The following is a 27,004-nucleotide window of genomic DNA, read 5'->3' as shown; positions in this document are numbered from 1 at the left end:
TCAGAGCTCTAGGATCCTATTGGCCTCATCTCAAATGGGTGCTTGAGGTAATCCTTTTAGAAAAGTAATTGGACAGAACATTATGCATATTGTATCACATTATGCAAGTACAGAGTGAGACACGTAAAAACTTTTTCAATGTTGGGCTTTATGAAAAGTAACAGCAATACTCACAAGAATACTATCCTTTCGTCCTGAAACTTCGTGATTTATTTCTTTGTATGTCCTTTTACATATTGGTTTGTTTCTCCTGAGAAGCTCCTCTTCGAATTCTATTAATCTGTATATCAAGCATGTATAAATAGTTCTGTTCTATCATAGTGTAAATTGGTTTCGTTTGACTTGCAAATATAAAAAGTTTGCATTGTTCATCCCTTTTCTCACAAAGTGACTCTTTATCACATATAACACACTTTTTTTTAGTTTGAGGATAGATCATAACAATGTTGAATGTAAGATTAAAAAAAAATTGGTAATACATTTGTTTTATTTAATTAATAATATTTGGTTTTGTTGTTACTAATTAATGGATGTACACAAGTGCATAATCAAGTTTACACATGTGAAATAAACTGTGCCCAATTAAAACAATGAAAGCTTCAAGAAATTTCACTGTTTTCAATGGCTTTGTCAAATTATCCTCCTCCCCTCCATGGTGCAACAGCCTGCCAGGGCCCACCCACAGACTGCCAGCCTCACTCCCACCTGCTGAGGTGGGAGGTCATCCAACCAGTTATGGGGTGATGAGTGGTCAGCAGGATGAACCCCCAGTCGTTGTAGGTTTCCATGATCTGATTATGCTACTCATTCGTAGCTCCCCAATTTCTTCACGTTGGTGGGTGTCCACCGGTCCAATACACAGCCTGAAATCTAAGGAGTAAATTTGTTACGCTTTCTCCAGGAGAATCTTAACATATGCTGCATCCTGTAGCTGGAGACCAAAGCATTATACTTAGACCACACACCCACAGTGCGGACATCAAATTATCATTATTTCCAAAAGCAAGACATCACTTTCAAATTTTCATGGATATTGATAGTTATTTAGCTATACACTCAGCTTTCCCTCCCCCATCTTCAATTTTCCAAAGCCCTAATTATGGAAATTTTGGTGCCAAAACTCTTGGTAAAACTTCTGCTACCTTACAATATCACACTTTCGAACTTGGAACTAAGAAAATCAGTTTTTTCAAAACTTTTTTTTAAATACATGATTTACCTATTTTGTTGACCTCCATGTTTGACGAGGACAAATGTGAGACATGTAGACTTTTTAAAAATCTGAAACAAGTGCATATTATGTGCAGATTCAATAATGCATTTTGTTCACAATATGATGGTGACTATAAGTGAAATTTTTTTCATCTGGTGGTGCTGATTTCATTGGTGAGTATCGTCAATTGCTAGTCTGTCTGTGCACTAACAAATTAACAGTATGAGGTATTATAGCATGTTTTCTTTTACCAGTAGCATGTATGTGTGTAGTGTGATGTGTGTGTTTGTAACTAACCACATTAACATGTGTTTTTAACAGTGTAGAAGCTGGGGAGATTTGAGAAAAATAGATGCTAAGGTACCTCAGAGAAATGAGAATGTGGTCACAGGCGTTTCCGTGGCTGAGTTGGTAAGCTATGTTAACTGTAGTTCCTAAATTAAGAACACTCCTGGACATTGTGTTGTGGTGAATTTTTAACGTGCAAAACCTGTATATATTCATACCTATTGTTTGCTGCAGATAAATTTTATTTACAGTATTGGATTAACGTATGCAAGATGCACAAAAGTTTTCTTCTGTTGTATCTTTACTACCTTGTTGTGCCTGTTTGTTTATTTTTTTCTCCAAGAAGTTGCACCTACAAATGTGCACGAATTATTGCAAGACCATATTTTCACCAATGCCGATTAGAAATACATGATACTACCACCATTTGGAAGAGGAATATTTGCAGTTTCACACAGACCTTAAATGCATCCGATGCAAGTCCAATGTGTGGCAGGTCAGATGTCCAGATTGTACTCCCATTCTTTCCAAACCTTCTCAACCATGTTTTGTGTCACATTTCCGATGGCAGTGTTGATGCACCTCCACAATTATGGCAGTGTCTGTGGAAGTTGAGGAGCGTAAACATTGTCTTTGATGAAACCCCACAGGAAGAAATCGCAAGCTGAGGTCTGGTGTCTGGGGAGACCGCCATCGGAAACTACACACAAAACATGCTTGAGAAATTTTGACGAGAATGGGAGTACCATCTGGACATCTGTCCTGCCACGCATTTGGCTTGCATCTAATGCATTTCAGGTCTGTGTGAAATTGCAAATATACCTCTTTTAAATGGTGGTAGTATCATGTATTTCTGTTCTGTATTGGTGAAAATATGGTCTTACAAAATCTACCAATAATTTTGTGCACACCCTGTATTTTATGCTGAGAAATTAAAATTTGATGTGAAACTACCACATCTTAAATACTAGTTGGAACTATTTAGTGTAATTATAATAAAAGATTAATAAAAGTGAAGATATTATATATTTTTTATCTTGCTCCCTTGTGTGCCTTCACACACAGTACATTATGCACAGGAAACTTTTATCTTACCTAATTTACCTGTGGTTTTTAAGCATGATGCACTAACCTGCTACAAATGGAGTATAGGTTAACTTCTGGGTCTAAATGATGTGCACATAATATTAATAAGGGTGCTGGATTTAAATCCTAGTCACTCAGTTCCTGATTATAATCATTATTCATCCTTATCATTGTGGTTAAACTAATGATATCAACAAAAAAAAAATACAAAATAATGGGGTGCATCTTTTACGTGTAAAAGGTAAGTAGCTCAATGGTTTGTATTTATTTGTAGAACACCTTATGCTTCACAACCAACCAGGGCTAAGTTGATCCCACCACCATTGTTATTGGGAAGTTTTGGTTTGAATTACATTGCTAATACCAGCGGATGTGCTTTTCCAAAGAGAATACCTTGGGGGAATTGCAAAATTTTAAATTTTTCATTAATTTTTGCATCAATTTTACAAGGCTTAATGAAAGTGGATAACTTGATCAATTGACAGCTATTTTAATATTCCCTCATTTCATAACAGAACCTGTGAATATTTTAAATTAAAATATGGGTAGATTGATATTGTGTAGTTGCTGTGGTATACTGATTAAAATTTTAAAATATTCTGGACAACTTTAAATTGTTACAGTTCAAGCATTGACATCAATTTTGGTAGCAATTAACGAGTGACAGTGTTTGTTGAAAGTGGTATCAATTTAGCCCTATTCTAAGTTTTGCTTTTTTGCTGTAATTTCTTCTTAACTGTCATAAGCATATCACTTAACTCCAATCATAATGCCTAGTTGTTGGTTCCGAATGATTTTGATATTACGTTTTTACAACTAATTCTACTAATGCCATTACTATACTATAATATATACTACTATATCATACAGTGTGATCTAATAAAAACTACAATATATATCAGCAGGTATTTTTCTTATTTTTTTATTCAAAAGCACAAGTGAGAAGTTAGTAAATTTTGCCTTGGATATCTTTTGTAGCATATGTGCTGTGAGTGTGTTCATTTATTTGATATGTACATCACAAGATCATTCACGAGCAAGGGGTCCAAGGTTTGATTCCTCGCAGGGTCACATTGCACAGCATTTCAGCTCCCATTCTAAACTGTAGGTCCAGTCTTGATTATCCTATCTAAGCACAGGCTGAAAACATAAAAACTGAATTACTTAACGTGAAATTTAAGAAATTTCGCACTTCCGCTTTGCACAATTTAATGGTTAAATCCTATTAATTTCGAAGAACCACTGTCTTTATTCACAAAAGGGTACGGCGTTTGAAGCGGGGATGGTACCGCATCACTGCTTTGTTTGTTCCTGGGTGGCAGTAGTTGCAATTTCTCCTGTCCAGTGGCGCTGGCGTGCACATCCTGGTTTGAGTCGTCTGCTTCCTGTTGTTCTGTGGCGCTGCCGGGTGGTCGTTGGGGTGCTGGGCTGTGCTGCTCAGCAAGGTGCAGTTCCTGTTCCCCACAGTGGCTGGAGGGGGGTCGAGTATGTGCACCGTATCTTTTTCTTTTTCAGATCGGGGATCTTTCTGAAGTCGGGTGTGCCTGTCCAGGTTCAGAGCTGGTTTCTGTTGGATGATAGCGTGGTTTTCTGTGACAGTGTTTTCTATGACAGAGCCGGTCGGGTGAAGTATGGATATGGAGGAGATGGTGTGGTTAGTGGAGTGGAGGTGTTGAGAGAGGCCTGATTTTGGTGTGTGGGATGCAAGTTTGGGTAGGTAGATACCCCTGGTGTCTAGAAGGCCACATGCCAATGTCACAACACCTATATTGGCAGAACCATCCGCACTGTCCAGGAACGGATTAATGAACACTTAAAAGATGCCAAAAAAGACACACCAAAATCAGGCCTCTCTCAACACCTCCACTCCACTAACCACACCATCTCCTCCATATCCATACTTCACCCGACCGGCTCTGTCATAGAAAACACTGTCAAAGATACCCATGCTATCAGAAACCAGCTCTGAACCTGGACAACGGACAGGCACACCCTACTTGGCACCCCGTCCTCAGAAAGATCCCAGACCTGAAAAAGAAAAGATGCGGTGCACATACTCAGACCCCCCTCCAGCCACGTGGGAAACAGGAACTGCACTTTGCAGAGCAGGACAGCCCAGCCCCCCCAATGACCACCCGGCAGCACCACCAGACAACAGAAAGCTGGTGACTCAAACCAGGATGTGCACGCCAGCGCCGCTGAAGGGGAGAAATTGTAACTACCTCCGCCTGGGAACAAACAAAGCAGTGACGCAGTACCATCTCCGCTTCAAACGCCGTACCCTTTTGTGAATGAAGACAGTGGATGTTCGAAAATAATAGGATTTAACCATTAAATTGTGCAACGTGGAAGTGCGAAATTTTATAAATTTCACGTAATTAATTTTAAACCACGTTTACAGCATCCATCATGAATAAAACTGAAGTTTGAAATTCAGCCTTGTTTGCAATAAGTGTACAATATTTCTGAACCTTCTTTGTAGATGACCTGTGGGGTCAAACTTAATACAGAGCATTCCCTAACATTCGCTAAGAGACTCGGCGGCAAGCGGCCCGGCATCTGCGCTTGTCTTTCCCTGTGAACGGGGTCCGCGACAGCGCTAGGTTCAGCTATTAAAATTACCTTGCCTACAGAAGGTGTTGAAAATGATGTCCCTCTGCTGCAACACATTCCTGGCATCTCCGAAGGAAATTTGCATTTACACGTGCAAGTTAGTCTAATGTAATTCTCCCGATTTCTCGTACAATACTCTCTTTTAACTCACGGATGGTGTGCAGATTGTCTTTGTATACTTGGTTTTTCTTTCCACTTTTATTCAGAACTGACCCTCTTACTTTAAACTTTTTTACGAGGTTTAATATAGTGATCCTATGTGGAACGGGAACACCAAGAAATTTCGTTGCAAAACGTCATCGCACTTCTCCACAATTCCTCTTTCCGAAGTAACACTCGACAAGATAAATCCTTTGTTGTAATGTAGACTTTTGTGGTGCCATATTAAGCCACAATCTTCAACACACGGACACGACACAACACAACTTCCGAGGGAGAATTATACTGGTGTCAGTCTGCAACGTCAACGGAAAGGGTAAGAGAGCGAAAAAACAGACTGTAGCGTGTGACTGTCACAAACCCATTCACCTGGAAAGACAATCGCTGACGCCTGGCCGCTTGCTGCCGAGTCTCGTAGCGAATGTCAGGGAATGCTCTGTATTAACCCTGTAGTGGAAGCAACTAACTTATAAAAAAGGATGCAGTGACTTCTAGTGATGAAGTAGGAAATTACTCTGCCTGCTACATGTTGATGTGGGAATTGAGAAGTTTTGATAGCAATGATCCACAGGTGTCAACACAAATCGGTTATCAGACATAATACATTTTTGAGCTACCAAACTATTTACCACTGTGTGACCTGGATTATGCATGGATTTTCTTGACAGACTGAAACATGGACATAATAAATTCAAATTTCACTTTTGTGGGTCTTTTGTTTAGGTGTCACGCTGTAGGTTCATTGAAAATTTATATTATTACTTTGAGACATCTAGGATGGTGGCCACTTTATTTTTGATGATAGGGGTAAAAAAAGGGGGTGGGGTGGCGATTATGGTTTATTTTTACCTTAGACTATTTATTACTATTTGGATGTCTTGGGTGCAATGTGTTAATTCTAGCTTTCAATGGGGAGGGTGAATGCTTCTTAAACTGCAATAAACTGGCGATTGGCGTTAACACTTACATTTACTGTTTTTTGTAAGTCTTAGATGACTCTGATGAGGTGATTGCTAGAGGCATGCATATTTCGTTTTTGACGAGAACACTAAATGTGAAATAACACATTGTAATGTTAATTTTTCATGTTTCTGAAATGTGTGAGGTGCATTTTCCTACCCTGTTTTGTCAGGAAATGATGCGAAATGAACTGCACAATGTGAAATAGACTCTTAAACACGAAATTTACATTTTATATACAGACACGACACTTTCTGAAGTCTAAAGTATCCTGTGAGTTATGCAATTCGTGGAAAAGTGATTAATTCTGCTGTAAATATTTGAGAAGCAAAAATGGACTCCTTTATACAGGAATAAACTTAATATTCTGGTAATGATTTAATGTGCTATTAGAAGGGATAATGTTTATTTTGTGTAATAGTGCAGTTTTTAAATCAAATTTGGGATTATATTCAAATTTTTTAAAACAAAAATGTAATTTTATATGGCGCTTTTTCACCGCTATAACAGCAAAATTTCATTTTATTTACCGCTTTTGAACCTGAAATTGACTGTTTTTGTACCGAAATTTTGCTTTTTTTATTTACCAAAAATATGTGCCTCTAGTGATTGCTTAATTTTGGATGTCAAAGAGGAGAGAGGGAAGGGAGAGCATCAATTGTCTTTAATCTTATGTGATTTGTTACTTCTTTGTTTCGAGAGGAGTGTTAGTCCAAAAACTATTTGCATACTTAGTAAGCTACATAAATTATTTGTAAATGCTTAGTGCAAAGTGTTAATGAATATTAATTTTTAATAGGGATGGGCCAATATGAAATTTTGGCCGACACCGATAAAGTACCGATATAAAATTTGCCGATAACCGATATTCTACAGATCCAGTATAAAATTAGAAATTGTTCGTGAAGAACCTGAAAGGTTCATTGACCTCCTTAATAAATGTGTGTTTCAAGGTGACTGCATTGAAAAAGAAATTATATATTTAGACATTTACTTTTTTAGAAAGTAGGGCATGGAGATTATCCATAAAAATTACAACAAAATGCCAGAACTGTGCACTAATTTACCAGATATTAATCAATATATCGGATCGGTAAAATATTCGGTAATTTTACCTATAAACCAATACACCGATATGCCTATATTGGCCGATATCGATAGAGTACCGATTAATTAGTCCCATCCCTAATTTTTAACGTAAGTTTTTACCTTGAGTTTTTGGGAACTTCTCCTTGAGAACCTGGAATTATACTTGAATTTTACCTCGCTCATACAGTAGCCATCCTTGTTACCCTTTCAGAAAAAAAGATTAGTAAATGCCTGCTGATATATTTTCCGTTACATAACAACAACTAATGTATGAATTTTAGAAACCCTTTGTTTGATTGGAAAGCATATCCTATAATAATAATAATAATAATTTAATGAGTTTGCGTATGTAGTTCTAACTGCCTGCATTTGTCTAACCTTGTAACAGAGACGAAGCTTTGGGGATTTAAGCAGTTTGAATGATGAATCTGTATGGAACAAGAAACCAGAACCTAACAACAAACCCACACCCGTCTTGGTGAGTATTAGCTTTGATTAACAGCACTGGTAGTTCCAGTTTAGTTACATATTGTGCCTCACTCTTGTTATACTTTTTTTTTACTGAGCAATTCATGCAATGTTGCATTTACATGCATGCAGTTATATTTTCCTACAAAATATGCTACGTTAAGTGTTCAAAGATGCATTTTGTTTTCTATTCGTTCATTTTTGGTCAACAGACTTAAACAGGTATGTGAAGTATTTTTTTGTAAACAATGAATCTGGCAAGAAGTATAGGTTCATGGCTCAAGATGTCTTTGGTGTGAATTTGAACATGATTTTCAATGTTCATGCAGAAGTATGCTGAATTAGTACTTTTTACTAGAGACCTACATGATTAATATTCGTCTCTCTTCCTTAAATTGACATTAGTTTGCAACAGTAAAATAAAATTTTGGAAACCTAAAATTCAGACAAAATATTGATGATGTTTCTAAGAAAATATATTATGTAACACTGTCTATAATTGAAATGGCTAATAAATTAGAAATTTTATGTATTATGGATTACATGGATGAAAGACTCTACAATGATGATTATTTCAAGATTAAAGTTTATATTCTCAACTGAAATGGAAAGTATATTAATGTAATTGTTTGTTAAATAAGCATTTCTTTATATGTTTGAATTCTTTCTATACTTTTGTATATAAAGTTTATAATTAGCCATTAGTGCTTGCAATAATATGGGCTGCTGCATAGCCAAATGGTTGGTTCTGTTGCCTATGATGCAAGTGGTCCAAGATTCGATTCCCGGTGGGAACCCCAAATATTTTGACATTGACCCAGCGTTGTGAGGACAATTGGGAAGCTACTTGAAAAGTAGTAGTAGCACGCTGTGGTCTCAAACCAGAAAAACCATGCTTCGCCCAATGAAAATGCTGGTCTGACAGACCCTGGCCCTTAAAGGGCTGTTGCACGATGGAGTTATGTTTCGCTTGCAATTTTTGTCTGCATATAAAGAGGAACATAAATTTAAAATGAACGTTAAAAGAACATTTTAAACTGTCTTAATTTATATTATATCATATTACCATTTGAATTCAATGGACCTGACTTAGTGCCTAGTAGCATTCCATGAATGTTTATCAACACAAATAGTAGAAATAGTACATCACTTGAAATTCACAGAGAAGGAAGTGCAGTCCTAATTCACCAGCAAATTTCTCAAATTAGTCTAAATTTCAAGATATTATTGGGCTTATTAGAATTCGAATTCAAGTTCTAAATAGTTCTTTCTTTGGCTTTATTTTGCTATTATTTTCTGGATAGTTATATACATTTATTACTACATTGAAGGATGATCTAAGCATGTGTTGTTTAATATTTATTTGAATTTCTGTATCTGTAGTTTATGTAAATGTATCAGTGTAGCCAGTAGTAGCTAATTTTCTATACAGGTAAGAAGAGGAAAGTTACTTATCTTATGTTTGATTATTTTGTACATAGCATGTTGATAGTTTTACTTTAACATAAGATATGTTTGCAGATAACATGCAAGTTGCATGTTTGACATGCACATTGTATAAATAACAAGAATGCATTTTCATATTTTTAAAGAGAATTGTGATGTTTGAGTAAAACCCGACTAACACATAGCTGTTGATTGTTTTAGAGGGCAAGCTATGGGGATCTATCAAAGTTCCAGGAGAATGATTCGTACCCTCTTGTTAAAAGTACCTCATCCCCCAGACTAGGCACTCTACCAAATGAATGGGTGAGTAATCAACACTTACCCCAGTGTTCATTCCCTTGCACTGTACGAATTCGTTGCCATTCTTCATGCTAATGGACGTATCAGCAATTATTCACTTTGCATGCTAAAGGTACCAAGAGGGAGTCACGAAGAATTTTAAAAAATAAAATATATTGCGAATTAGAACCTAATATTTAGCAGTTAATGTGTCATAGTTTTTATTTTTATTGTGGTGCTATTTTTCTGAAAGATTTAATTTTTATAAATAGTGTGCAAGTGCAGTGAAGGAAATTATTATTTATGAACATAAACGGTGCATCTTATAGCAAAACACCAGTAGTGAGTTTTTGCAAACTTCTCACTAAGTCTTCTGTGTGAATTTCAGTCCCAGCGAGTTTCCAGTCATTAATTTCATCTAATCATCTTTCATTCTCACAGGTATCCATTAACAAATTAAAATCCACAAATGTCTTGTTTATATCTTTAGTCTTGAATGGTTTACGATAAACAACAGGTAAGGTAGACTACCATTTGCAAGCAAAGTCACAACCATACCATTGCTTCTTATGAATCTATTTTGTCTGAAGTGATGAACGAAGAAGTTGGCGAAACATTACCATTGGTATTTTTTTGTGAGATATACTGTTTGTTCATAAATACAATACATTTCTCACCATAAGGCATAAGTTATCTTCGTCTATCAGTGAAAGAAGTTATAGCATACACAGTGGAGATGAAGCCTGAGGTTGGCTTGTTAACTCAGTTGGTAGAGCCTTGGGATAAAATGCCATAGAGCCTAAAAATTTGAGTAACTTTTTACTAAGAAAGAAGTTAAATATGGTCCAGTACTGTTGATACATGTATAGTCACGAACACTTCTGGATTATAACGACCCCATTATCTTTTCAATAGGTTCATTAAAACCCAGAAGTGCCCAAGACTATACATGTGGCTTGAATCTGGACCATTGTATGAAGTATTATGGCGGTACATACAAAAGTGAAAATCTATAAGCCAGTCATACTCAGAACTAGGATTTCTGAATTACATTCTTCGGTAAAACAAGGATATTTTCATCCACTTCAATATCAGTATTCATTTTTTAAAAAAAGAGTGCACTTCATTACATAACAAATGAAGAACACATTAACCACATTAAAACAAGCTTTTTTAAGCATAGTGTTTCTCTTATTATCATGACTTGAAGTTTCATGTGTTTACTCATTTCACAATTCAATATTCTTCACTTTTTAGTTAAAATGTAATTAAGGTGTCCGATTAAGAATTCTTTTGTTTTTTATTTTTCTGCAAATCTCTTTACATGCTCTGTTTTAGTTTTGTAAATCCCCTTTTCCACCCCTCACATATGTCAATCCAAGCTGAACTCGTGAAGTGTTAAGAATATAAAGTTACAATTCTTATACTTCTATGAAGTAAGACCCCACCCCGTATTCACTAGCTGAATACTTTACAAGAGTAAATTACTTTGACTATGACTGGACTATGACTATAGGGGGTAATTAATCTACTAAAATCCATGCAATCTAATTTTACTAAAATGTATCTTACCTGGAATTGTAGGATCTGTGACTTGTGTCGGTAATGCATGATTTTTACAGCATGATAATGCTAAGTTTTAACCACCATGTGGCCATTAATTTTGTACAGAATCAATGTTTTTGTTAATATATGGGAGCATGCAGTAACCATCTTAAAATTTCTGGTTTGATAAAGCTATTTCAGCTAATAACTATTTTTTCCATGTTAATGCTCTTTAATTTCGGTAACAATGGGTGATTCCAAAATTTTCCTGATACGCTAGAAAAGATGAACAAATCTGAAGTCTAGCGCCTCCCCGATGGTATGGTGGTAACCTTGTCACCTTGTAATCAAGGAGTTCCAGGTTTGATACCCGGTGGAGGCACACAGTAGTTTGGATCTTAGTTTAAACTGTAGGCCGAGACCTGATTAGCCTTTCTGGGCATAACTTAAAAACAAACTCAAGGAAAGAAAGAGAGATGAACTTCGAAAAGCTTTAATGCCCTATGGCATAGGGCAGTGGTTTTCAAACTGTGGTATGTGTACCCCCAGCTGTACATGAACAACTTGAAGGGGGCTACGCAATCAGTTCGGAACAGAAGTGTCTAGAATACACACACGACAACATTTTTGCTGTAGGTGGGTAGAGCAGACTTCATAGCTTTTAACACTCAACAGCAAAATAAGGCTGATTTTATCACTGACACATTTATCTTTGTTTCATATGTTTTGAAATGAAATACTCATTCGAAATCTAAAATAGACTAAATTTGAAGCCAAATCTCCGCTTAAAACTTTCAAGTGCATAGCCACACACAGATTAAAAAAAAAAAAAAATACTTCTTAGCGTACATGTTTTAACATTTTTATTCTTTTAATTAATCATAAAGATTGTAAAGGTAGAAACACTCAATAAAATAATAAACGTAGGATTCTAGTGTTTATTTGTTTACAGTCTTTCTACATACAGCCCAAATGCCATTTTGCTCTATTGCAGATTTCAAATTCAGTTCTTAAAATGTTTTCAAATATATTTAGATTTGGCTTATGAAAATCTGCATTACTTTTTTTTAATAATGAGTACAGTTTTTTTTTAATATATTTTATGTTTTCTGTATCATGTGTATAATTAAATCAGATTAATAAACATGCTACTAAAAATTTCTGCAATGTTGCCTGCTGATTTTTAAAATCTGCACAAGAATTAATTTACTTTTAATCCAGTCTTGTAGTAATTAATAAATTAAATGTTTTATGATCATATTTCATAGCTTTATCTTAATTTGATTGATAGCTTCTTTATATCGTATTTGCCCCCCCTCCCACCAAAGGTTGTCTTTTGAGAGAAAGGAGCTGGCACCTGAATTATTTTAAATTTTTTCTACCCCTGCCAATAGGTGATTTTGATTTCACTATACACTGTGGAGACCAGTCTTGATTAACCTACTTTTTTATCAATTTTATTTTTTCCTTTCAACTGTAAGTTTTTCTGATCTCTGTTAATGAAATCTTGATTTTAAAAATAGCAGGGTTACGATTTTTAATATACTTAAATTTTTGTTCGTGAACAAATATGCTTAATTCAATTCCCAAGTGATGTCATAGGAAGCAATTTTTACTACAGATAGGTTTGGCGGTATATTAGAAATTGGAATCTACCCATTGGTACTTTTTTTTTTCCTAATTAACCCAGATTATATTCATTAACAATTTTTTAACAGAAGTTTCTTTAATGTACTTCTCTTCTATTGGAACTAAATTGACTTCATTGCACTTTTTTTTTTGCATGACAAATTTGCACGAAATTGCACTACCTAATGTTTTTAATATGTAGTAGGTATGTGGGTTCATGTTATTCTAACAAAGTAACATACAGTAGAAATTGTGGAAGTAAACTAACTGTATTGTGTGTATTCTAATAATGCATGTTGCTGTTTTTTGTGTTGCATTCAGAAAACCAAGTCTCTAGGCGACTTAAGGCAATTCTCAGACCCAGGGACTGTTAAACATACTTCGAAAGAACCCATACAGACTGGAGTTTCAGTAAAAGCATTGGTGAGTTGAGTGTGTTTACTATGTAGCACTCTTGTGGATGACATGGATCATTTTGTTGCTAGAGTAGCTAGGCCTTTGGCTTTTCTTCTTTTTGCAGTTGTAAACTTCTGTCCTTTGCAATTTGGGTGGGTTAGTTATAATGAGATTTTGTGTGTAAATAAGGTATAGCTTGGATGTTAGAATTGCTTTAGTAATAGTGCATGTTTCGTGGAGGTGCACTTAAAATATGTTATGCAGGAGGAGATATACAAGAGAAAATATATTAATGTATATAAAAATATTTGACAGATGCATAAGGGTTGATTGAGGTTATAACTAATGATGATTAATTTCTTTATGAAACCAGGGCATGCCTTGCCTCCCAAAATGACAGTAAATAAAATTTACTTTATTTCACCCTTGATCAGTCTCACCTGGAAAAGTAACATGATCAGTTATGCTGTGTCTGTCAGACACAAATGTGGTTTTATTAACATATTCACGATTACTTTTTAATTTTCACTTTATTTTATTTTAGCACTACATATCCTATTTATTGTTAGGATGACCATAATATTTTGTTCCAAAAACGGGACATCCCAATGAGGACGGTTTATCCTCCCCCCGAGAAATCTGTTAAGCTTAGTTATAAAATTATTATTATTTGTGTTATTATGTATTTAATTATGGATCAGGAAGAGATATCTCCCATTGTTGAAAGATATTAATTACCAGAAGTATTTATGACAAGAACCAATCTTCGTGAGAAGAACATTATTCTTCAACAACCGTTCATAAAACTCCCTGGATTACCCCCCCCCCCCCCCCCCCGACACACTAGATTAGTCTCTTTTGAGTTTGTACCAACATGCAATAATTTAAATTCTTATTGTAGGTCCGTATTGGAACTACATGGATGCTTCTTACCATGCTTGTTCACTGAGCTATAAATAACATAACACATACGAAACAATACAACCTGCGACACGAGCTATTGTCTTCTTGAACGCTCTCTGCAACAATGGAACATTTTGAGGTGCTTGAAACTCAGTCCAGCTTGCTTACCACAGTTTTTCCATGATGCTAATTTAAAAATTCCATCAACTTCTTTTTTTAGCATGAAATGGCTCACAAATTTATACTTGGTTTTCAAGGTAACTCCTAGACTTTTATAAAACGGGACACACAGTGTCTTTCTAATAGTGTCAACGGGATGACTGGGACATGCCTCTGAAACGGGATGTATGGTCACCCTATTTATTGTTACCTTACAGCATTTATTTATGTCTGTCTCACTGCTATTCATCGCAATGGAAATCACTTTCCAGTTCAGTCTCCAAATTACCTTCTCTTACTTCTGCATTATCACAATCTCTGACAGACCCTTATCACTGATGATATTGTATTCATTGTATTGTAGATGTCACCATGGCAATGGGATTTGCAAATATTCTACATGGAGGCTGAGACAAAATCTGATATTACCACTTCCCTTTGATTACTTTGTTTTTCTCCCATTTTTCGTATCGTTGATTCGCTTCTCATTGGTCTACTGGACACATTCCTATCTTCATTTTACAGCACATAATGTGGTTGGTAGTTTGTAATTTTTTCACAAAATTTGTGTGGTCCTTGCAACACTGCCATGTGCCGTTTCACCACAAGAAATGACATCACAGATATGATGTTGGGTTGTCAGCATACAGGCGGCAAAACTGCACACCAATGATAAAAATGTTACTGAGAAAAGTTGTTTGTTTTTTCTCCTCTATATGTGTGTGAGGTATGTGGGTGCCATTAAAATGACATCCTGTGTATCTCAACGTGACAGTACGAGTAATTAAAAAACATATATGATGAATACATGTATTAAATTAAGTAAGTTGCAAGATAATAAATGATGTCTTTCCACACCATCTCAAAACTACGGTTCTTGGAACAACATAAGTGCAAAATTCAAATATCAAATTAACTAAAACTTTTCACTTTGCATCACCATGATTTATTTTAAATAAATATAACTCTGTGTTTAGTGGCCGTTTATGGCATGTATTTGTTTTTACACAATATTTCAAATGTTTTTGATTGGATAAGTAAAAATATGGATGATAAATCAAGTGTTAAGTATATATTATTATTATTAGAGAAAATCACAAGAGAAATGTAGTACTTCAATGCTTCAAACTAAATAAATAATAAAATTATTACATATTATTATATTGTAAAACATATTATATTACACAAAATACAAGAAGAAAACAATATTATGCAATAAAAAGAGGGAAAATATAAATGGAAAAAAAATGTATTTGTTATTGAAAACAAACTTTATGGATTTGCCTGTTCAGTCACGGACACTTTTGGATTGTACCTAACCCACTGACTTTCAATGGGATCATTACAACCCAGAAGTGTCCATGACTGTACATATGATTTCTTTCCCATCCAATTCAGTAGGTGTAGAAATGTAGGATCTCTTGTTTTTCTGTGCTTTATATTGAATGCAGCTAAATTGATCAAAATATCATAATGCATTATTTGTGACTTTCGGGCTACTGCTATGCTAGGACTGTTTTGTATCTATCCTGCAAACCATCATGTTGCTTGTGAGGTGTTTAATGTGGAAATTATGATTTCCTGCTTCTTGCCAAGGGACTTGCTTTGTATAAAAGGAATTTTCATACAGGCACGCACATGCATGCATGTGAAATTTTGAAACATATTTCACCAATAAGACCTCAATCAGTGTTGCAAATTTTGATATTAACTGTGATATTTGTTTATTGGATGAAAAGTTGCGTATATATTAGAAATACCGGAAGTATCTCGGATTACTTAAAAATTTGGCATACTCACTAATTTTGGCCTCTCAATCACGGATCTGCAGTTAGAAATTGGCGATCACATCTAGAAATTGCAAAATAAACTTTTCAATTACCGCTATGCAATAACATGGAAAAGCATGTGAGAAAATTGCATCTTGCCTAAAGTTGAAAAATAAAATTGCATCTTGCGTAAAGTTGAAAAACCTGTTTACCCCACGAACCATTCACATAAGGTTAGATTAGGTTAGGCAAGCATAATAAAAATTAAGGGTGATCGTAAACATAGTTTTAAAATGCTAATCATTGCAAAAAATAGTTGTTTTGTTCATAAATCAAGGGTGTTTAGTCCGTTCACGGACCCACTTTTTTCGACTTATTTCGCAATTTCTTGACATGACCGCCAATTTTTAACGACAGATTTGTGATTACGAGGTCAAAATTAGTGACTATGCCGAATTTGAAAGCAATTGAAGATACTTCCGGTATTCTGTATTTGCTCCAAAAGTTGAATTATTGTACTACCAAATTTAGTTGAAGCCATTATGTTAATGATGTAGATTTAGTGAAAACTATGACAACAAAAATGGGCTGATTGTGATATTTTGGAAAAAGAAACCCACCACAATCCTGTGTAAATGCGACAGATGATGAAAGAATGTGAAATCTCTGAAATAAACGGGGCTTTTCCCATAGAATACCAGGTAAGGTGCTTGACCCTTTCTTTTTTTTGTCAGTTCATCATTCATCACAGTCTAGAGACTTTAGATATGCATGAAAATAATTTTGAGTCTGTTCAAGTTTGTCCCTTTCGACAGGATTTTGCATGTGGTCAAAAGTTTAATTTGTAACCAAAGGGATCCAATTTCAGAACAGTACACAGCCTCATTAAAAGGATACAGGTAATTTGGAGAGAGAACTAATGTATTCAGCATCCTCTTTATGCACTGTGATAGGCTGTATGACCAAGCTTAAAAGCTTCCGACGTGAAAAGTGAGACGCATGCTATTGAGATTATTACTTTCAAGCTTGACAGTGCATGATTTGCAGGTAACACAAGTAATACTAAGATGGTATGCATCCATATTAGGTCAGGCAAATATACGACACACCACCTCTATTTATTGTTACTGGACATTTATCAAAAGGTAAGTAATTTTTTTTTTATATGGACTATGAGGGAACAGTTGTATACAACCCAGTCATTTCTAGTCAGGAGTTTGAATAGCAAATATTACCATAAGTGATAGCCACATGTTACTTAGTGAATTATCAATTTACTCCAGAATTTTATTTAAGCAGCCTTCACTGAAAAAAGTGGGTCCAGTTCGTTGAGTTACAGCAAACATTTGATCACTCTTACCGTCTACGCTGTTCCAGTGAGTGCAATTGGAGGCTTTGTCAAATGCTACTTGTTACTTCAGTGATGTTCCATGTCACTTGTCATTTGCCACTTTGGTGGCAGCACCTAGAGGCTTAACTGGACTATATAATTAATATACACTCCTCACAAAAAGTTTGGAATATTGTTATGTTAGACAATTAGTGATAGACACCGCCTTGTAATGCAACAACACATGGTATCTGTCTGGTGGACGTTCTCATCTTTTCTCAGACATATACACCTATTTCCTAATATAATAATATTCAAAACTTGTGCCTAATGTAACAATATTCCAAACTTTTTGTGAGGAGTATATATACTTTCTCAACAATGGTTCCTGTTTGGAAATTCTGAAAATTTATAGCAGCTTAAAATCCCTTCTAGAGTATTCAGACAAATCTTTGTATTGGATTGGCCATTGCCTAGGTATGTTTAGTAAATTTGGTGTGCAGTAAACCTATTTCCTTTTATGGATATCTAGACAATGACGAATGTGATTCATTTGCTTGAATGCTCTAGAAGATATTCAGCATTTAGAATATTAGTGTCATTTTTGAGGGGGAAAAGAAAGGTTTAAGGTCAAGTCATGACATATAGAACATAAATATCCCCTCCCTCTTCTCTATATCAGAACAACACTATTAGTGTTGGAACAAAACTTTCCCATTCAAGTGTATGAATGTGATTCTTTCTGCCATGGTGTGGATATGCTTGGGAAATAGCATGCACAGTTGTGTGATAATGGCACTTGTAATTTTTCTTGCAAGCTTTTGGATGTTTCTGTTGTAACTTCTCTTTGTGCATGACTGGCTTACAATTTAATGTAGCACTCTTTAATTTTATTTTAAATAATATTTGCACCTGTGTTTTTATTGGTCACTTTTAAATAGTGATAGGTTTATGTTGTGTAGAAGTTATTGTACATTCTAAGTACATAGTGAAATTATTGAACTATCATTTTATTTGGTAATGTATTTTATAGTAACAAAGCTGCTTTAATTAATATTTTTATGTGTATGGGTTAATTATTGTAAATTGGCAGTATTTTGGTGGTGGCTAGTACTTGTTACTGGCATATCAATTTTATATGCTATTTTTGCATTGACATGCTGCTTGAATTGCTGTAACTAACTTTAATTTTATTACCTGGACATTCCTTTATTGTTGCAATATTTGAGTAGTCATTTATAGATGAATTAGAAATGTACAGTATGGCATTCCAATTTGTTGAGAGACTCATAAATTCTCACAGGGATATCCTATTTCAGGAAGAAATAATGATGCTTTCATTTTGTATGCTGGAGTTCATCAATTCATTTCTGATAGATACATCCCATTGATTTGGTGGGTAGTATAACAGTTCTGAGTCAGATTTCCTATAGCAAGATTGTATGAAAATATAAGCTGTAGCACTTTCTACTGTCATAACTTTCCTCTTTTCATATGTTTTTACTTTTCCCTCCCCAAGGAGGATGGTAGATAATTTTTTCCTCTTTTATTAAAAAAAAAAAAAAAGAAAGAAAAGTGTTGCTTGATTTTCAAACTTTAACTTCGTTACATGAACGAACAAGATTGAGATCATTCACACGACATATGCCAACATTTCAAAAATCAAAGTTTAGTGTTAAAGACCAGTTTATGGTTTTATACTGTAGTCTCTTCGATTTAGGACTAGCCAACCTCTATGTCAGAGTGGCTAGCACAGTGTGCTACGATCCCAGTGGTCCTGGGTTTGTATCCAAGCTTGTGAGTGTTGCTTCATCAATTTCATTACATTACTAATTCTCATCTTTGTGATTAGCTGAAAGTGGAAAAAAAGTGAAGTAAAATAAATAAATAAAACCATTTCACCTGGTTCTACAGTTTTAAATGTTATTGAAATTTTTGAGATATTGGATTAAAATAATCTAACATGGTCATTTTTAGTTGTTTTTATTTTATTTTATCAGAGATTTCGTCCTGGTTATCCAGAACTTTTTCAAGCTACACTAAGATACATACAACAACACAACTTTACATGGTTAGTCACTCTACACTTCTAAGGACTGAATAACTTGTGTCCTTATTTCCTCCTAGGTAAGGTGGGTTTTCCCATTGGGGGTGTCACATCTGGCTGTTTCTCCCCCTCCCCTCCTCTTTCTGGTGGCACTGACCTTCCCTTTATCCTTTAACTCATCTGGCAAGTTGAAATCTTTCATTTTTATGCAGAATATTGAAAGTGGCTCTGGAAACTTAATAAACCTTTCCACATTCTTTTTATTAGTTCCACCCATTTCATTCCAATTTCCCCTTCGTTTTTGTTCATTTTCTCTCCCCTGTTTATGCATATGTGCTTTGTGTCTGCCATTTTTATCTTATTTCGTTTTCCCTCCTCCTTCATTTGTACTTTCTTAATCTTATGACCATACATCAACATATGTTCACTCAATGCTGTTCTCGGATCTTCCTCTTTAATGTCTCTCCTATGTTCTTTAATTCTCTCGTTGAAGCTTCTCCCAGTCTATATGTATTTGCTTCTACATCCACCAAATTCTACTTCATATACCCCTGCCATTGCCAATTCATCACTATCCTTTTCTCTCCTTTGTATTCATTAAACCATTTCTCGACAAGACAAGAAGAGTAGGTTAGAGGATGGAGGGGAGGCAGAGAAACAGCCAGGTATACACCTGCAAGGTGGAAAAAACAGTTTGCCTAAGAGGAAAATAGGGACACAAGTTATTCATTCCTGAGAAGTGTAAAGTGACTAGCCATGAGAGGTTGTGTTGTATGTATATCTTTGTGTAGCTTGAAAAAGTTTTGGGAAACCAGAACGAAATGTTGCAGATAAAATAAAAGCCACTAAAAATAGCTGTTAGATTATTTTACAAGTACAAAAAGTGGTTATGCGAACCTCTAAGAACAACATATATATTTTGAGATATTGGCCTTTCCTGAGGCTTCATGTCATAATGAAGATAATGATACTTATTATGAAAAATTATGTCTGCCATAAGCAAGTTGCTGCCAGTGTCATGCCTTTGCTAATCTAACCTCTTTATCTGTGAAGATCGAATCTACAATGTAAACTGGGACATAAATCACTTAAATGTACCTTTAAAAGAAACTATAGGGCATGAGGCATAACTCTGCTGCCTTTCTGCAACAACAGCAAATTGCAGTGTGGGAGTGTGCCAGTGAAAATCAACCACATTCATTGAATGTTCACTGCCATTCCCAAAATTTGTGGCACCCTTCTTGATAGGGTTAATGGCCTCTCCTTGTATGTTATTTTTCTTCCTGCTGGTGGTTGCTTTAGCAGTGAAGCAGATGACGTGACTGCCAGCATGCTCATGACTTCAGGCTTGGCTGGACCTTTGACTGCCGCCAGGGCAGTTGCTTTCAAATTTTCCTGTCCTGTCGAAAAATCTGTGATATTCCAAAATCTGAAAAATTACATCACGTTAGTATTCCTTCTAGAGTATTGACATGAATTTTCGTGTGCTTTGCTTTGCTTTCATCTAGGTATTATCAACAATTTTTATAGACTTACATAACCATGAAACTATTGAGAACATCTAGATGTAATTTTTCAGATTTTGAAATATCTCCGATTTTACAAAAGGAGTGGAAAATTTGAAAAATCTACTGTCAGCAGCCAAAGTGTCCAGCCGAGCCTTAAGGCGAAGATGGACAATTACGCACCAGGCATGCATTTATTCCAATATCGTCGGAAAGAGCAATGCTACTAAAAAGATCTCCGCCAGAAATGAAGAGTGTGAATTTCTCCCCATGTGGCAAGTGGAAGCGGTTTCCTAAGTTGATTATTAAGCCTTATACGATTTTTGAAAAATATGATGAATTAGTATTTACCGAATCCCATGTATTCCTTATGGGACATCAACTTCAAGTTATAGCTCATCAAATGGGAGTTTCGACTTTTCCTACTACTATGACATAGTTCAACGTGTCCTTTTTCCGTCCATGTACTTTTCTACGTCATCGGATGTTTGATATTCCCGAGAGAACGAATAAAATATTGGTCCCATAAGCCTAGTGCATTTCTCCTTGCCTCCTACGGCCATCGTGGCAGTGTTGCCAAACCTGATGTGCATAATAGAACTACATTTCACCATTAATATAGCTAAAGAGGACTTTCAAGGAGCTAGATTAACGAAGGCTGCATAAAGTGCCTACTAGGGTAATTTTAGTTGTCAGAGGGGTGGGGGTGCTGCTATTACCGTTAGCTTTAAACTGATGGCAATTTATTCTTAGTTTTCACCACCTAGATTTGGTGGCATCTCCCATCTCAATAATCCAATGATGTTAATATAAAATCGAAAATAAAGGGTTCCCGGATAACAAAATTGTCATCTTTATCTTAGCCACAGCGCTATATAAAAAAATACATGGGGAAGAAAGAAGAGGTGGGTGACGCAGCCTATAGCTATACGAATATCATGTCATGTGCAAAATGTACACTCTTGGCAAAAGTTGGTATTTATGGGCCGGAGCCAGTGGTGGCATCATAGTGGGGCAGAGGGCGGGTGCCACAGTTCAGTCAGAGTGCATGAAAGAGCCAGATCTGGCTCCAAAAGAGCGAAGTTGGCAACAGTAATCAGCAGCTGCCCCAGCGAGAAAGACCTAGGGGAAATTGTCCCTCCTCACCTTAACACTGAGTGCCAGGAAGCCAACAAGGTTATACCTAATGTCATATAAAAGTTACTTTCCAAAATCAGTTTTTCCACACAAATATTTTTACATACCCATTTTGATTCTTTACCCAGTTGCCTATTCTACATTTATAGAACACGCCAAAGTTTTCATTATTGTATTGCAACAATAAGGAATGCATCTTATGTGTTAAACTTTTTTGATATGCTTGGCTTTTTCATATTATAGTATTCATGTTAAACTAACAAATCTGTTGACTTGCATGCAGAGAGAAAGTTACTGCAATTTAGTAAAACTTCCAGATGGATTACATACAAAACATGTTCCCTGGAAAACACCAAAGATAGATACAAAGGGAGGCTTGCATGTACAGAATGGTTCAGGGGTAAGTACATCCCCTCAGTAAGGGGTTCTAGAAAACTCTGTGGTTTTGGGTTGCTTGTGGAGAAGGATGTAGCAAGTTTAAATCTTGGGAATAAATACTACAGTTGAATACAGTGTGTGTGTGTTTTAATAGGAGACAGCACATTATATTGTACTCTATGTATTTGTGTTGTGTATTTACGAACTGTGTGCCTGAAAAGACATTTTGTTGGTAGGATATGCATGTTTTTATTTTATATATTTTGTGTAGAAAGAAAATATAATTTATGTTGTAGAAATTAGTTATGTGCTAATAATAATTTTGTAGTTTACTTTTATTTCAGTGCATCCCATTGTTATTTTTTTAAACAATTTTTTAATCATAACGTCGAATATGTAGACCTTGTGGTTTATTTTGTACTGTCTTCATTTCTACTCCATGAGAAGGGCTTTTGTCAGGAAACATTAAATATTAGTAATGTAAATAGGGCATTTGTGGTTGCAAGTGGTTGATCTTCAATTCTTCTCAAGAACAACTGGTCCCATGCAGGACTTCAGACTCTATTTAACAAGGACCTCCACATGTTGGGCAGCCTAACCTGTCTGATTATTTTATCCTTTGATTAATTTTTTACCCTTTTCCGAATGTTTTAATTCCTGTGATTTCATGCTGAAGTATCCAAAAATGTATTTCTTTTTTAATTAGCATTGCTTTTCTGCCACTCGTGGCTAATCACATTGATGAGGATGAGTGATGATGGATGAAATTGATGAAGGGACATTCACAGAGTTCACCCATGGCCAGTCTGGAATTCACACTGAGGATCTTTGGTGACAAGATCAAAAGTAGATCGATGTGTTTTTCAGTAGCAAACAAACTGAATTCATACGTCATGGCAAACGTGGTTCCAGTATTGTGTAGGTATTTCTGCTTCGCTGTTATTCTTGACTGTGTGAATAATTTCAAAGAACACTTCATTAACACAGGTTGTTAGTGAAGACAGTGCCCCTTTGAAATTAATCGTACAACCAACGAAAACAGTAATGTAGAAATAGAAATCAATTATCAAAAATATGGTGACTTGACAGGAAAACCCCTGTGTTCTTCTCTAGTACATGGAAGGTTCTAGAGGAAGATATCGCTTTCACAGATGTATAGGTGATTTTCATTTATAACTAGAGTTTTCTTGCATTGTGTATAGCTTAATAAGCCACACCCTTGACAAATTATGCTTAGTAGTTTTTTCCCCATTTAAGTTTCCTGAATTTTTCCATCAGAAGTTTGCAAGATTAAACCATGTGGCTGGTCTTGCACACTGTTTCCTTTAATTTATCTCAGTCATTCAGGGAAAATGCTGTGAAGGTTACTTTCATGAAGGTCACACATACTTATTTATCCATTTCGTTCTCCATAATCTTCTTTTAGGTAATATTAAAAAAAAGTGAGATTAAACCATTTCCTAACTGATCAATTTCAGTTTCCGTGGATAGCAGAAAAATGTACTTTCACTCTTGGGCAACAGGTTTGCAAACCATATAGGATGAGCTGTTTGTTAAGGTTATGCCTTAATGCGATGCATACTTTTTTTTTCTGCAGAGTACCATTTAGTTAATACTAGAGCCTGGAATATTTATGCAATTACATATTTTTTCTTTTGTATGTACCTAAGCAAAAGTGGCATATCATTTGAATGATATTCATGAATACCATATATAAAATGTGGTATTTGTGCCCTTTCTCTAGTTTCAGTGAGTAATGCAGATATATTTGTGGGACAAACATTCAAAATAAGATTTCTCCAAACATTTGGCAATTTTGCTTTCATTCCACGAGAATTATCTTATATATTGTGAAAATTGAAATGGATCTCTTACAGTACTGAAGTGTACCCAAAACTGTTGTCCTTCACATTATAAATTTATCATTATCAGAAACTTCTCAGTGTTATTTAGTGAGTTATTATTTCAGAGTAACTTCTTATAATGAAAAATGATGTAATATTATTGTATTTTCACTGTGGGTAAATTTAAAAATAACACAGGAATGAATGGAATGTCCGAAACCACAAACATATTACTGCTATATTAAAATAAAAGGTAAAGTGCTCCCCTGTGCTTAGCACCATGCCATGAAGGCGTATAGGGGGTGTGGGGGTAACGCCCCACACTTTCTTGATCTGGTTGTGAGTGGGGGTGATGTGATCAGCATCACGCCCCTGACCGCCTTTACCCCCCAGGTTTGCCCCAGGTACCCATGTCATTCGACACTGGGTGGGCGCCGGGCCCGCTTCCAACGTTAGAAAAGTTCCCGGATTTGAACCAGCCGGGGATCGAACCTGGACCTTTAGATCTTTACTGCTATATTACACATGTTAATATACTTACATATTTCAGGGATTTTTCTACATATTTTTTCATGTTTTGGCTATGTAAAAATTTATTCTGTAATTTTCCATCTTTACTATTTCAGAGGTCAAGCTTCAGCAAGTTTGACCAGTTGAGCAAGAAGACTGTTCTTCACGTGCGCTCTTCAGATGCTTCCAAAGCACAAAAGCAGTTCAACCAGGTATGTAGTAATGTAGCACTCGCATTTCTTTCAGCGAATTGTTATAATTTATTTATTTAGTGAGTTTTGTTTAATAATGTTTTCGTTGAGTTATGCTTTCATAATTTTTTGCATACTCATGCATGATTTTGTTACCCAAAGCTGGATATTTGATTCCATAGAAGCCAATGATATACAGGGTGGCCCAAGAAAAACATAACCAAAATGTAGAATTGTATTATGTGTTTGGTAACTTTTTTGGGCCACCCTGTACAATGAACTTATTCCACTGATTATATATATATAATATAGATAAAATGGTGTATGTTACTGTAGGAGACTGGTCTGGCCCTCCTAACCTAACCAGACTCATAGGGGAGACAACAATGGGAAAGAAAAAAGGTCCCTGTACAATTAGACGAATGAGAGATGCATTATGGAAGTAGGATATTCAGTGAAAACAATTGTGGTAGTAGGAATGTTGTTTTTTCCCTCTGACCGTTGATCATGTTGATTTCATATAGTGCATGACAGATGTGTGAAATGCATATGCCAAGAATGTTATTGTTGTGTGTGAGAGATCTTGTATGTATGTTTAGAATCATTCTTAGTACATACATGAGTTAGAATATCTTTTACATTCAGATTTCAACTGGATATAGAATTAGGAAAGTAGAAAAAATAGATATAGTGGAACCCCGATTTTATGTTGCCAGATTTCACATAACACATTCAATCTTAATGGTCCCAACGTAGTAAGTTTTTTCGGCTTGCTCCCCTGAAAAATGTAAAATCGAGGTTCCACTGTACTTGTTTAAGGATGAGTTAAAATTTTCCATTAAGTCACACTATTTTTCTTGCACAAAATGTGTCCCCAAGATGCCTGGGACATAATAATAGTAAAACTTTAACATAAGAGGTTGGAGGAATACAATTTTTACAAATTCAGTCAGTGTAATAACATTCATGCTAGAGTGTATCAATTATTTGATTACTCTTTCTGCTATTAATTAAAACCAATGAATGAGTAACATTAGGATTCATTGTGGTGGTGGCAATGCTGCCTTAGTTCATCATCTCAGACTTAATGGTATACTTGAATAAAATTATTGAATAAAGTACTTTCATAAACATTGGAATCTTTGGTTCGTATCTCTTTACATGTGTTACTGATATTCAACGTAGATATTTCTTCATTTGTCTTCTGTGAGGGGTGATTTTGTATGCCCTCTACCTTTTTTGTTGTTAAATGCGAGAGGAAGTGAGTTCCTTTATTAAGCGATGAAAGATGACCGTACGTGCTAACAAGAACAGATGTGTGAGATGCATGGTCGATTCTGACATACAGTATGTTTTCGGCAGTATGTAGGAATTATTGTCACAGAGAATTAAATGTGAATTCTGTATGAACCTTGTTGAAGCTAAAAATTAACTATCTACTCTTATTTCAAATATATTTTTGCACCCTCCTGAAGGGAGAGGATAATGGAGGCTATACTTCTCCCCTTGGGTTCAACTTCTCTAAAATAAAAGTGTCAGGTGCCTGAAAAGATGGCAAAATAAAACGCTGATTACTAAAGAAGGTGCTCAACTATGACATACATGAAGCAAAATTTGGGATTACAACTTTGCAACGATTTCCCAACTATCTTGAACAGATACATATTTAATGTAGGCAAATTGAAAGAAAAAATTGCTTGTGCACATGCTTTTCCCCCATGAGCAATTGCGATTTTGTACATAATTTATATGCTTTTGATATGGTGTAATATAATTGGATTGCTTAAGCTCATGTTAAATGTTTGTGGAAAATATCATTGTATTCAAGGATTGTTGTTAATGTCTTGGATAAATAACTACAAGAAGTAAGTTCTGTAAAAATATCCAAAATTGTTTCATATAAAAAATTAAGCACCTAATTTAAAAAGTACAGGGTGTTCTACTCAAAACTTCCCTATTTTAATTTGTAAATACTGGAAAACTAATGTGCCTGGAGTTTTAAAAAAAGATAACGTGAAGTCAACTTCACATATTAAAAAAAATCACCTGGTTTCAATATC

General features: G+C 35.4%; 1 protein-coding gene across 33 annotated transcripts in view; it reads left to right on the top strand.

The window, feature by feature from the left end:
* LOC146000484 (uncharacterized) overlaps nt 1-27,004 on the top strand; it is a 349,277-nt gene that overhangs the window by 261,525 nt on the left and 60,748 nt on the right. For 14 of the 33 annotated variants that reach the window (XM_083138177.1, XM_083138168.1, XM_083138169.1 and 11 more), the window contains 6 exons: nt 1,535-1,624; nt 7,797-7,886; nt 9,524-9,625; nt 13,097-13,198; nt 22,305-22,421; nt 24,870-24,965. In XM_083138177.1, coding sequence (XP_082994303.1) covers nt 1,535-1,624; nt 7,797-7,886; nt 9,524-9,625; nt 13,097-13,198; nt 22,305-22,421; nt 24,870-24,965 — 597 coding nt within the window. The remainder of the gene's footprint in view (nt 1-1,534; nt 1,625-7,796; nt 7,887-9,523; nt 9,626-13,096; nt 13,199-22,304; nt 22,422-24,869; nt 24,966-27,004) is intronic. The other 19 variants (XM_083138195.1, XM_083138194.1, XM_083138192.1 and 16 more) reach the window with 8 other exon arrangements.

Source organism: Lepisma saccharinum, chromosome 16 (genome assembly GCF_977018435.1).
Source record: "Lepisma saccharinum chromosome 16, izLepSacc3.1, whole genome shotgun sequence".
NCBI lineage: Eukaryota > Metazoa > Arthropoda > Insecta > Zygentoma > Lepismatidae > Lepisma > Lepisma saccharinum.
The sequence above is the reverse complement of the archived record's forward strand: the minus strand, read 5'-3'. Positions and strand labels throughout refer to the sequence as shown.